At 33.6% G+C, this 13,615-nt stretch overlaps 1 protein-coding gene across 4 annotated transcripts in view; it reads right to left on the minus strand.

The window, feature by feature from the left end:
- Pkn (serine/threonine-protein kinase N) overlaps positions 1 to 13,615 on the minus strand; it is a 132,379-nt gene that overhangs the window by 44,072 nt on the left and 74,692 nt on the right. For all 4 annotated transcript variants that reach the window (XM_072540332.1, XM_072540334.1, XM_072540331.1 and 1 more), the window contains exons 6-8: positions 10,815 to 11,235; positions 4,243 to 4,431; positions 3,146 to 3,364 (exon numbers count right to left, since the gene is read on the minus strand). In XM_072540332.1, the coding sequence (XP_072396433.1) occupies positions 3,146 to 3,364; positions 4,243 to 4,431; positions 10,815 to 11,235 (829 nt within the window). The remainder of the gene's footprint in view (positions 1 to 3,145; positions 3,365 to 4,242; positions 4,432 to 10,814; positions 11,236 to 13,615) is intronic.

A 13,615-nucleotide genomic window follows, 5' to 3' on the forward strand; every position in this document is an offset into this window, starting at 1 on the left:
ACGTTATGAAAATAAGGCAATTGTCAAAAATTATTTGAATGATATAATTGAAACGACATAATATGGAGAAATAAACAACTTGATATTGATATGAAAACTAAAATGGCTCAAAACAATACTAAGCCCCGTTACAACCTACACAAAAATAGGCCTGTAGGCCTGATGCAAGTAGAACATATGTAACGAATAATGGAAATAGCAGTTAATGGAAAGCAGTCAAAAATAGATACCGTTAACACATGAGTATACTTTACACAAGAAGCATTGGGCGACTAAAAAAGGGCCAGTATGACTGTTTGGAAGATACCGATGCACTGGATTGTAGGGTTAAATGAAACAAAATGTGCACTGCAGTCAATTCAATTATTGAGATATAAGAAGTTTACGCGTTACGTTTGGCTTGTTTCATTGGACAGAATGCAAGCATGAACGTTAAAAACCATATCGAGTAACAAACTTGAAGCTTTTAGAAGAAGACTGCATACTTATTACGCATTACTGCATTACAAGGAAAACCATACATTTTCGAGTAAATAATAGTAGAATGTAAGATAAATCGTAAGAGAAGCCGAGGATGTAAAAAGATGTCATTGTTTGGGTAATATTTTAGTTCTGACTAAAATCGTACCTGACAGGAAAGTGAACGGTGTATTTTAGATAAGATCTTTTTAGATTTATGTATGGTTGCCAACAAATTATTGCAGAAAACCTTATCTTAAGCTTATTACAAAGTCATTTGTATTTGAGTGGTGTCGTTTCGGGGGGTATCTACTATAAGATCTTTTAGATATATGTATAGTTGCCAACAAATTATTGCAGAAAAACTTATCTTAAGCTTATTACAAAGTCATTTGTATTTGAGAGGTATCGTTAAGTTTCGAGAGGTATCTGCCATAAAAAATAGACTGAAACAAAGGACTATTTATTTATGGTTTTATCTGCTACCTGCTTTTGTAAGTAATCCTATCAAATAGAAATGACATGCAGATAATAAATTCTACAATAATTTGCTGGCGACTGTAAGTAATGTTATCGTACTGGTATAGTTCAAGATTTTCCATGTTGAGTGATATTACCATACATGTCGTTAACCACTGGTTCGTTAGGTATCATACATTAAGCGGCCCACAAACTGCGTTATTGCTCGACAGTTTTGTTCGACGAACAAGTCTGTTCTAACAAAACTGACACAAAACGAAAGTGTGTGGCTTGAAAACTGTCGTTTTTGTTGGCGTGCACAAATGATGGAATAATCAGTTTCAGCTTGATTATGTCTGTCGAACTTGTTAGATAAGCACCTCAATTCGAGCAAATCTGAAGTGTGTGGGTACAACAATTTTAAAAACCGACTATTTATCCATAAGCGGCACATTCATTTATTTTTTTTTATTTTATTTTCAATTTATTTTTTAAACTATCTATTTCAAATTCAAAGTGTACATTTCTCAACGAATTGTTTCAATATGACGGATCTTTGCCAAATAACTAAAACATTTTTATTAAAATTTATAGAACTCTATCGTAGTTTTCCGTGTGTGTGGAAGACTAAAAGTCGTGAGTACAGTGATCGAGTTAAGAAAGACAAAGCATATAAAAGTCTATTGGCAAAGTTAAGAGAAGTGGATGCTTATGCAACAAAAGGATCAGTAAAGAAAAACATCGATTCATTAAGAGCAGGCTACAGAAGGGAGTTCTGTAAATCTGTGGTATCATGATTATCTGTCATTTTTGAAGGACAACGAAACCACACGTTCTAGTGTATCAAATTTAGAGAATGGCGATGATTCTTATTATGACAATGACAGTAATACTTAGTATACCTCTTGCTATAGTTAAAACCCAACTATAGCTTCACGTTTTCTTAACATTCTGTTTTTGATTCATTCACTATGTTGAATAATAAAAAAGTTAGGTACTTTAACAACTAGCCTTGTTTTTCGTCAATACAGGGTATTTTTAAATAAGTATGGCAAACTTTAAGAGGTAATTCTGTATGAAAAAATGTTGGCAGTTTGCTTTATAAACAAATGTCCGCAAATGCTTCCTTTCAGAGATAGGGGTGTTCAAATTTTTCTCACAAACATACGATTTATTTATTAATCGGTTAAAATAATTTAGACAACAAATGTTTTCCTTACCTTCAAACATTCTTTCTTTAATACAGCATAAATTGAGGTACAGGTCTCTGGTATAATCTGACCCAAAGCTTGAGGTGAAATGATCGAAATTGACCGAAAATTTTAAATCTCGTAACATCTGCCGGTAGCGAGGAATCGTAAAGTCGCTGTAAGCCATTCATGATGTGTAATAGCTCTTCTTAATTGCTTGTTTTGTTTGACGATCAGGGGAGTTACTAATTTTAAAAGGGTGCAATATGTTTCGTAAACCATTCTCAAATAATTAAACCAATCACAACGTTCCGATTTTAATTCCTTCAGCAAGTTTACATGAGAAAACTGGTTTCTCATCAAGAGCCATTTTTTCGCCCATTTTGTTCGTTTACTTATTATTATTTACATATTATTGAGTTTATGGCAAACGCCGCCGCTACTGCACACAAATAAATTCGTTTCATATTCGGACAAACTACTAAGCAAAACTGAAGTGTGTGTGTGCAACTCGCGTTCAACATTTTTGTTTGAATAGACTTGGTGGTCGAACAAAACTGTCAGCAACAACGCAATTTATGGGCCGCTTTATATGATAATGAACAATATTTTATTATTTTGGTTAACTTCGTCAAATTTTTACATCTGATTTTAAAATGTATCCAATAATTAAATGAATTTTACAGGTGAGCAACCTTTTAAACAGGTTCTATATTGTTTCTAACTTAAGACCGTACTATTTTAATTTTTTCAATAAAAAACTCCGAGAAATACAAAGGCGGGAAGCGACGCGCCATCCACACATTGTTAAAAATTGCTCAAGTAAAAAAATATTATTTTTTGTTTCTGAATACACAGTTTGATTTGACACATTCTTTAATAAACCTGTACATTACATTATCTAATAAGTATTTTAATAAATTATTGACCTTCATTATTATCTCATAATAAAATTACATTTGTGTCTACGCAAAAGCCATTGCAAATACTGTTTTGAGTATGAAATTATTAAACTCATTTTGTATTAAGTATCTTACCTCTGGATCAAGCCTAGGAGGTACTGGAGGCGGCGTGACTGCCATTCTTTTCTTGGCCACCGGAGGAGGTACGGAAGGCGAAGGAGGAGATATTAATGGTTCTGGCGGTGGCGGCAATTCAATGTGTAAACCGAGAGGCCTTTGCCCACCTAAACCAGCAACTTGTGGATCTGGAACTTCTCCCGGTGTTTCTGGTTTATCCTCAAGAACGAGATCATCCTTAAAAACATCAATTTATTAACATGTGTCTGGCATGAAGGAATTGGACCATAACCTTCATATATTCCTTGTGCCAGTTCTATATCCGTTGTATAGTAGTCCTGCCGACTCTTCAGTAAAATATTGGTACATTTGCGCAATACCATTCAATAAAATAAAGTACAATAACATTGAATGGGCGGAGAACATACAGATCGCCATTGTTAAAATGAAGAAGTGGTCAAAGAAATTACCAATTAGACTTAATGAGTGGGAATCGGACAGAGATCTAAGTAAACTAATCGCCATATTATTTTTCATGGTAGCACAGCCACATACATGGGTATGGCAGTAGATGCTGAACTAAAACGGAACTCACATGTGAAGAAAAAGCAAGAAAATTTAAGTCAAAATATAGAAAACTTTACTGACTTCAGCTTATTAATGTATAATAAACTTTTGCTGTATCAACAAGTACTGAAATCATGCCACCTTAAATATCCATACTATATCCATCCACACCTTAAACCATTAATTGTACCAATGGAAGGAATAGAAATGTCTTCGAAAAAATTCAGAATAAGATCCCTTGGTATATTTGCAATGATAATCTACATACGGATTTGGCTGTGAAAATCATTAACGGCCTCACTAACATTCGAACCTGTATATGCTGAAAATGACCCTGTAACTTTTAGACATCTAAAAATAACTAAACAATTTGAATTGGTATAAAATTGGCGTAAAATAATTTAGGTGTAACTGATTTAGTAGTTATAAACGGCTAAGTTAAGTTAAAATTTGCTAACTGTCCAGAAAGAATAGATTATGATCTAAGGTAGATCTAGCTAATGTCATTTAATAACAAAAAATAAAAAGGAACTAAATTGTATACTTACAGTAACATTTTCAGTTGAACTTAATACAATATTCTGTCGACTAGGCATTCTAGAAGATTGTTTCATCCATCTACCCCATGTCACAATATTGATGTTCATTTGTTTGGCTCTAGGCATCACTTGTTTGAAAATCCTCTTTTGTCTCTGTAATTTCGGCCTCTTCGAAATCATAGGGTTCAAAAATTTAATCTACAAAACCCGCGAAAATTCTTATTTTATTATATTGATAAACTATAATTTAGTTTTGCTATTGTAACTGCATGACAGCCAAAACCATTCTTATATTTAGTAATAGTGCCTTATATATATGTCAACCAGTTTTTTACCAATTTCGACCATTTTTAAAGACTGGATCTTTATACAATAAGTGACTCCACATACTATCTATCCTATCAAATCAGACGTATTCTCAAATAAATGTAATAGTCCACTTTCTATTTGTTTCACCACTGACTACAAATATCGAACACTACCACCACAAACATGACAGTAGAAAAAAATAAAATTTAATCTTCACCAACCGACTAAAATAGAGGTAAGAATATTAACTTTTTGAAAAGTTCGAAATAGTATTGAAATGATAGTTTAAAAAACATAAATCTAAGGATCGGGCAACACAAATGATGAATACCTTCTCAAAATTGTTCTTGCTATTATACAGGGTGCGGCAGATAAACGACCAATTCGAAATATCTCCAGAACGGAAGGTAACTGTATCATGAAAAGTGGAATGAAGGGGTTTTGAAGAGTAAACTATTTAGTGAAAATATTTTCATCTGTTTTTACTTCCGTTTATACCGGAAGTTGCTTATAACTTCGTTTTTTTAATCGGACGCCCCGTATATTTTTTAATTTTAGAAATATTCACGTTATTTTGAACATTTTTTGTTAATACTTCCCTATACCTATTTGTTCCGTTTCGCATGTATGTTTGTTTCGAACTTATTTGTCACAGTGGTAATACACTCGCGATCATAAAATCCGGGTCACCTTGAAAATCACCGTTATTTCATTTTTAACGAGCTTTATCGTAAATAATAATAACACAAATACAAACTAGTGCATGTTTCTGAGAATTGTTGTCGCCTTAGTGGTTTCCTTTGTAACAAAGAATTCCAATAATGCCGATTTCGCGGAAAACTATACACTTCCCAAAATGAACGGTACCTGTAACTGCCGCTTGTTTTAAATGTCTCATTTGTGCTTTAGTCTAGGCGGGATCTGTTTTGGATTGGACATTTTCCATAGGAAGCTATTTTTTTGCTGGAATCCCTTCAGGATGTGCCTAACATCGATAATCACAATATGCGCCAGTCGCAAACCCTGTGCTAAATTTTTTATTTAACAAAATCTGAAAACAATTGAAAATTTCTCATTTTTTTGCTCCTATTTTCGTTTATAATTCGGAAAATATTGATCCTAGAGAAAAAATTATAAAAAGTTAAAAATTTGGTTATTCAATTTTACATAATATTTCGTTAGCTAGAAATTGAAAATTTAATGTTTATTGTTGAAAAAATATCAATAAATGGAAAAAAAGTACAAAAAAATGAAGTTAATCCTTTAAATGTTTTCGACTTTCTAAACTTGACTTACAAGCCCCATATTCCGCCTAGAAAAACCTTTTAATATGTTTAAAACGTGTGCTAAATTTTGTTAAGATCGGTCGGATAGGTTTTGCATAATAATTTTGCAATCCAGCCTACTGGAAAAAAATTACAAATTTTCAAATTTATGGTAGGCCCTAAATAAGACCCTCAGATAGATGCAAATTTTTTTACACTTAAAGGAAGGCTCAAACTTTCAAACGCTTTTTGTAAAATTCAAATCGGTTTACTAGGAGAGCCTAGAAATTTTTTTAAAGTTTTAAACATATTTTATATATATTAGGCCTATAAACAAATTGAATAACTTTACGAGCTTTAAACATTTCAATTTCAAAATGTATACACTTAAGGAACATTAAAAGACGCTTCTTTAAAATAAAAAAAGATACATTCGGCTTACTGGTTGCCGAGATATTGAAGGTCAAAGTTGGCATACATTTGCCGTGTAACCATAAGTGATATAGGGCTCGTTTTTAAACAAATACCCTCGTCTTGTCAAGTACTTTTTATATCAAAAGTTTTACGTAATGCGCTTCATGGCAACATCCATAAAAATGACAAATAAAAAACCGTTTTCGCGTAAAATGTCGCTCGGAATCCATGAGAGGTGGTGGTGGGGGACATTCACTCGAAATGTGAATCGGCGAGATCAAAATCATAGCGCACGCTAAAAATTGCATTATCTCGGCTTCTTGTTAACCAATTTTCCTTTTTTTTTTTAAATCGCTGTCTCGGACAAGGATTTCAAATATCATATTTTCAAATACCATTTTTAATTGCAAATTGGTAAATTTGCAATAAACAATTGTATGTTAAACAAGTAATTGCATTTTTTCTTCATGCATTTTTTTTGAGCTTGCAATTTATACATTGAAGTAAATTGTTACTTTTAGTAAACAAATATGTATTTATAAATTGTTAATAAATAATTTAAATTGTTAAAACAAAGGCGAATGAAAAAAAATTTTTTTTAATCTTCAATAATTTTTTTAAAGTCTTTTTCTTTTTTTGGAAGGATATGTTTAAAGCTCGTAAAGTTATTCAATTTGTTTATAAGCCTAAAAAATGTTTAAAACTTTTAAAAAATTTCTAGGCTCTCCTAGTGAACCGATTTGAATTTTACAAAAAGCGTTTAAAAGTTTGAGCCTTCCTTTATGTGTAACAAAAATCGGAGGCCAGCTAGGTCTCCGAACCTGAATCCCATCGAACATCTCTGGGACGATTTGAAAAAACGTATTCAAACCCATACACCACCTCCTAACAACGCACAGGAGCTTAAGGATCTGTTAGTGAGAGAGTGGAATAACATACCACAACATGTAATCAGGAGAAAAATTGAGAGTATGCCCCGTCGTCTGTAAGAGGTTATTAGAGCAAGGGAAGGCAATACACGATATTAATCATTGAAATTCCACTGTTTTACCAAGTTCTGTATTTTTCATTTTCTTTTTTCGTATGTCTGTTTTATCGACAATTTGGTTTGTTTTCTGCTTTTTCAATAAAAACAATAAAAAAAAAAGTTTTTCTTTCAAAACAAACATTGGTGACAAATAAAAAATACATTAGCCTAAAAAAGGTTATTACTGCACCAGATGCAAAAATATTCAATAAACTTGAAATTTTTAAGGTGACCCGGATTTTATGATCGCGAGTGTATATTCAATTTTTGTCTTTAAACATACGCGCCACTAACTGGAGCGCTTTGTTTTTGCCCGTTGAGGTAGAGGCCGGCTTTTGGCGCGGGCAACTTCACTTCGAAATCAACACCAGACCTAGTCGGTCGATATTTTGTATAGTCGGCTTTTTTAATTATTGTAATTTATAAAATACGTAATAAAGATGTATCAACCCTTACAGTTTTTCTTCACTATTTATGAACCGTTTTTGAGTTTTTATATGAAGATTACAACATGTATATAAAGTTCAATATCCTCTAAAGTAATTTGAATAAAAGTTTTAATTCCTTATGAACTTATTAACCAGATACAGCATTATCGTTTACAGTGTAAAGTTGCCTTTTTCATTATACAGGGTGCTGTCAAAACTGGCATAAAACCGGCATACTAAATTTTCGCCTAATTCCTTTTTTTCAAATGGGACTAATTATTATGTATCTGATTAATTATTTTAGAAAAATATGTTTTCCATTATCGATCTGTATTAGTATTCCCTATACCTATCTCTTGCAGTTTTCAAATAAATTAACTTTCTACATTTTTGTCACAAAAATTTATTTATTAAGTAGCCCATTTTGTCGTATTCTGACAAAAATATTAATTATTTATAATGTCGGTTTTATGCCAATTTTGATAGCACCCTGTATAATGAAAAAGGCAACTTTACACTGTAAACGATAATGCTGTATCTGGTTAGTTCCTAGGGAATTTAATCTTTTATTCAAATTAAATTAGAGGATATTGAACTTTATATACATGGTAGAAAAGTGTAATTTTCATATAAAAACCATTATAACTCAAAAAGGTTTACAATAGGTATAGGGAAGTATTAACAAAAAATGTTTAGAATAACGTGAATATTTTTAAAATTAAAAAATATACAGGGTGTCCCAGTAAAAAAACGAAGTTATAAGCAACTTCCGGTATAACCAGAAGTAGCAAATAGATGAAAATATTTTCATTAAATAGGTCACTCTTCAAAGTCCCTTTCATTCCAATTTTCATGATTCAGTTATCTTTAATTCTCGAGATATTTCTAATTGGCCGTTTATCTGCCGCACCCTGTATAAGTTTATGTTTTTAAGTTTAATTTTATTCAATTTTTATACAAAAATAAAAATAGCGATTATGCTCTGGACAGGATTCGCAATGCGGGCAGAGTTCAAATGATTTCAAGTCCATCTGCTTAACCACTTGGATATATCGCATCTTGACAACATCTAACTATCATAATTTTGTATGTTGAATACAAATACATCATAAATTTTTCTGTATCTCTTGCAGGATTAATGAACTAAATAGCGAACTGGAAGACAGACCGCGTAAAACCACAGCATCGATTTTTTTTATTTGGATTTCAATTCAAACATCTATCCATAATTAGTAATGGCTAATACAATTTCTGTCACTATATAAGATGGAACAAAATTTTGTTACTATTAAAGTTACGTAAAGCAGTGTTTAACAAAGTTTACGAACGCGGTAAGAGAAAAGCAGATAATCCAAATTAACAACTATAAGTTTGAACAATTAAAATTATTCACATAACTTGGATCGCTAGTAAATACAACAAACACTAAATAAGCGACGAAGTAAAAAAGACGCATAGCACAGCAAACAGAACGAACTCTCCATGGTATTCAGAAACATCTGAGAAATAAAAACCTAAAACGTGCAGTAAAGCTCAACATTTGCAAGAACTTAAAAATACTGATTTTAATATATGGGACTGAAACATGGACTTTATCCCAAAACGACGGAAGACTACTTAGTATCGTTGAGAAAAAAATAGTTCGAAAGATTTTTGGCTCCGTAAGTGAAAATGGGCTACGACGTCGAAGATATAACTTTGAACTATACCAGCTATACACATATCCAGATATTGTGAAATTCGTTAAAGTGCAGAGGCTAAGATGAGCTGGACACATTATTAGAATGTCAGATAATGAGTCACGAAGAGATTGAAATTCTCAAACCCAGACGACAGAACAAGTAGAGGACGACCGCGTAGAAGATGAATTGGTGATGCAGAAAACGCCCTTACGATTTTAAGGGAATCAGAAGATGTAGGGAAGTTGCTAGGAATCGACGGAAGTGACGGCTTTTCTGCGAGCAGGACAAGATCCACAGATGATTGTCAAGCCAATTATGATGATGAATACTACTGTTTGGTTTCGGGTGTGTAGTAGTGAATCTATGTTTCTTCCGTTGTAACGTATCGACGCAATAAATCACTTTTGAGCTGCAAGGAACACGCGATACCCATCTTCCGCAACTTTTTCATATTCAATTTCTATTGCAAAATGTAATCGATACGTTCCTTTAATATCCTTTTAGCAATTTCTTTGTCGGATATTTCCAGTTTGGTTAAATTTTTAGAAATCATTTACGTGGATCTCCTTTGGACACTTTCACGGCCACGTTTAAGCTCGGCCGCCGATTTCTCCATGGTGAAAATTGAAGGCAAAAATCCCCATACACACTTAAAGTCATAAATGGATGTCGGTACTTTTATGAAGAATTTTACTACTGCACGTTATTTAGATTTTTTTCATTTTAAACACCAACTGTTTCAAGCGATTCGGCTACAATCAACTGATATCTGAAATGACTTGCAATTTTATATGGCGTCTACTAACACGTATATCAAAATAAGGGAAAAATCATCAAAAAAACACAGTAAAAATTATTACACTTCATTATCTAATGCAAGTGGTATAACTCTACAGAGTCGAATGTGTTTGAAAAGATTCGATATACGATAAAATAGAAGAAAAAAATTAGAAATCAGTACAAAAGACAAAAGAATATCATCACTACTAGTATATTCCCAAACAGTCTTGCTTCATCATTCCAAATACTATTTTTCTTCTGTTGATGGCATAGATATTATCAAAAAGGCTGCAGTAGATTCTTTGACCAGATAAATACACAGTACTATTCCTAACACGACATATACTGATAATTGATAGATAAAAAACTCAAAGTAATATACAAGGTCACTCGCTTATCGTCTAGGGGCCCTTCAAGACATATTTAACAGAAAACAATACTGTAGCACTAAAGGAACCAAACCTGAACTTATATACGGTCATGGAAAATTCCATGTCTGAATACGAGTTTTATAGAACCATGCACGGTTCTGGCAAAAATCTATAATTACATTATATATTGTTAGAGAGCCTGCAGCTAACAGAGACTGGATGTATACACAATGCATTTGATTAATTTTTATAATTTTATAGCGAGTGTCACTTTTAAGTTACTCTTGTAGAAAGAAATTTTTTACCTCTGCAAAAAGTAATCCTTGTGGTTCCAAATGCAATGCCATTCCATGCCTTTCATCATCTATGAAATCCTCGAGCTTTAAAAACTTCACTGCACAGAGCGACCTGTAATCCCTCCAATAAATACTGATTTCCAATTCCCTGGATTTGTCTAGTTCGATCGAAAACCTCTGATCCCACGCCTGCTGCGAACAAGGCTTCCAGCTTGTCTGACCTACAGTGGTATTGTCAAGTTTTAACACCGCCATGATATCGTCGCTGACTTCTTCTTTGACGCTGTAACTTTTTGTTTTTTTGAAAAAACTAAATTCCATAGGGCTCGATGTAACGTCAGTTTCTTTCTTAGGTCGTCCAGGTACTTCCTCCAGAAGGTCTTGACATCCCATTAATCGTACTTCTAAAGTACCGGTAACAGCTGCACACCTACAAATGATTGTCATGTTAATATAAAAAGTAGCGAAAAAATTTAAGGAATACTAATAACAATTTAATGGAAAACGCATAAAATACATTTTATAGTATTGTACAAGCTTAATGTCTTCCAGAAATTTGGCCACGAACAATGAATGTCCTTCGATATTTAAAGAAAGAAATCATTTCAGAATATATAATTTAGGAAGCACTGCAAGCAAATTATATCGTCACAAAAGAATTTAAAAAATGACAATACTATATACCACCTACAAGAAAAGAAGAAGAGGGGTTACTCTGGTTGTCAACGTTTATAGAGGAAAAAACCAACAGGCGTGAAGAGATTCACGCATACTAACTTAAATACTCAATGTCCTCAGAAGTGAAACGTGCATCCGTCGAAATCACTCTCTAATATCCCTTATACAGTTAGTCGTTCGTTTCGTCAACCACGTCATGTCCGTTAGGGTGGTGAGTATTGCTATTACTCTGCATTACGTCTGCTGGGGTGTTCAAGCGAACAGTGCATAGTTAGTTTCCAGATGGGAGATAAGAAGTAGGCTTCCCTGTCTATTTATATTCTCGGGATGTTTACAGAAAAGACAAGGTCCAATGCATCTTTTATATTAAATAAAGTTATCCCTCAACAAGTTCCAAGAACTCTACTTCAAGAATGGTGTAGGATAAGCAGCTGAAGGAATTCTGCCAACTTTATTCCCCACCAGAAGACGTCCGATTGGGAAGGGCCTCCAGAAGACTGTAGAATCGATGGTACATAATTTTGATCAGGGAAACGACGAAATTATTTCCATCTGCCTTTGTCAAAAATGCAAAAAAGTGCCCGGAAATTCCTTCCTAAAAAATGCACCGTACCGAAGTCAGTCACTTCGTACGGTTCACTACGTATTCAACCTGCATCCTCCTACGTTTTCCCCAGAGTGATAAGAATTATCATCATCGCATTATCAGAAGAAAAACAAAGTTCCCACTAGATTCGTCTGAGTCCTCATAGACTCTGGAAATCAATCACGCAGAGGCCCTTTCAAGGGACATTCTCTTTGATGGGAGATACTCTACTAGATAGATAGATCTACTAGAAGTACTGCTCGATGAGGTAAATACCCCAATTGTTATCAAAGTCATAAATACTATGCTCGTTCCACAGCTAATACGCCAAAAGTGACCTGACAGAAATATCACCACAATCTACAGACGACCATCCATAAAGCCAATTTGAACCATTTCCAAAAATTCACACACGAAACTTAACTGACCCTGAGTTAGGCTAAATCTCGACTACTGAGCAAGCCGAAGAAAGAATAATTTAAATAGATAGCCTCATCCAAGAGGCCACTTAGTCTCCATCGAGTCTGAACTGCCTGTTCTTTTAAGATTACTCGAGATCCGGAGACCCCCTAATCAAAACAAAATATTGTTACGATAAATAATGACTCGTATTAAAACTGTAAACATCTTTTTCTAACAAGTATTTTTTAGCAGGTAATACCCACACGGGTCCCCTCTTATACCTGCGGTTGGAACTCTCCAGAGAAGGGTCGAATAAAAACCGAAGATCAAAGAAGCCGGCAGAAACTTAGAGATAAACAAAATGAGGTATAAAAACGGCCGATTTGAGATTTGAAAGGACAGTCTGAATAATAATATCGAGTCGAGTTTTGAAAGGTAACACGCGTATTGTCGGGAATATAAATTGTAATAAATGTTGTAAATAAATTATATAATTATAGTGTAAAATAAATTAGTGCAATATTGTATAAATAAAAACTTTAATAAACTAAGTGTTAGAACATTTTTATAATATATAAAGTTAATAAATTAGATTCATAAACTCAGTTTAATATAAACGCCTATCTGTCAGGGTGGAACTAGAGGTCAAGACGATTGATCTCTTTAGGGCGGCGGTCTCTGCACGGTGACCGCTGACCAGCACGTCTGTTTTTAACGCAATCTTGCCGTATAACGGATGATCTTGATTAATTCATGTACAATATACAAATACGGATGATGGTATATATACACAGCCAAAGCTTTGCTGCTAAGGGATCAAATTACCTGTTTATTGCTTCGTATATTTATTTTAATATAAACTCAGACAACTTTTTCTACCATGTTGAGTCTGGCTATGCAAAAGTCTAGCAAAAAAAAACATATGGACACAATTGCACAGTCCATCAGAGCTGCACAGAAAATCTTTACCCTATTTGAAAACGGGGTCAAGTAAATTCAACGAGGATAAGACCAAGTACGTAGTGGTTGCGAAGAACCCAAGACCGAGAGTTGCAAAAATGTATCCATAAATGAATACAACTTCGAAGTCGTTAAAGAATTCAAATATGATCGATCATAATAGCTAAAAAGAGCTGCTATGAAA

This window comes from Diabrotica undecimpunctata, chromosome 8 (genome assembly GCF_040954645.1).
Source record: "Diabrotica undecimpunctata isolate CICGRU chromosome 8, icDiaUnde3, whole genome shotgun sequence".
Classification (NCBI taxonomy): Eukaryota; Metazoa; Arthropoda; class Insecta; order Coleoptera; family Chrysomelidae; genus Diabrotica; species Diabrotica undecimpunctata.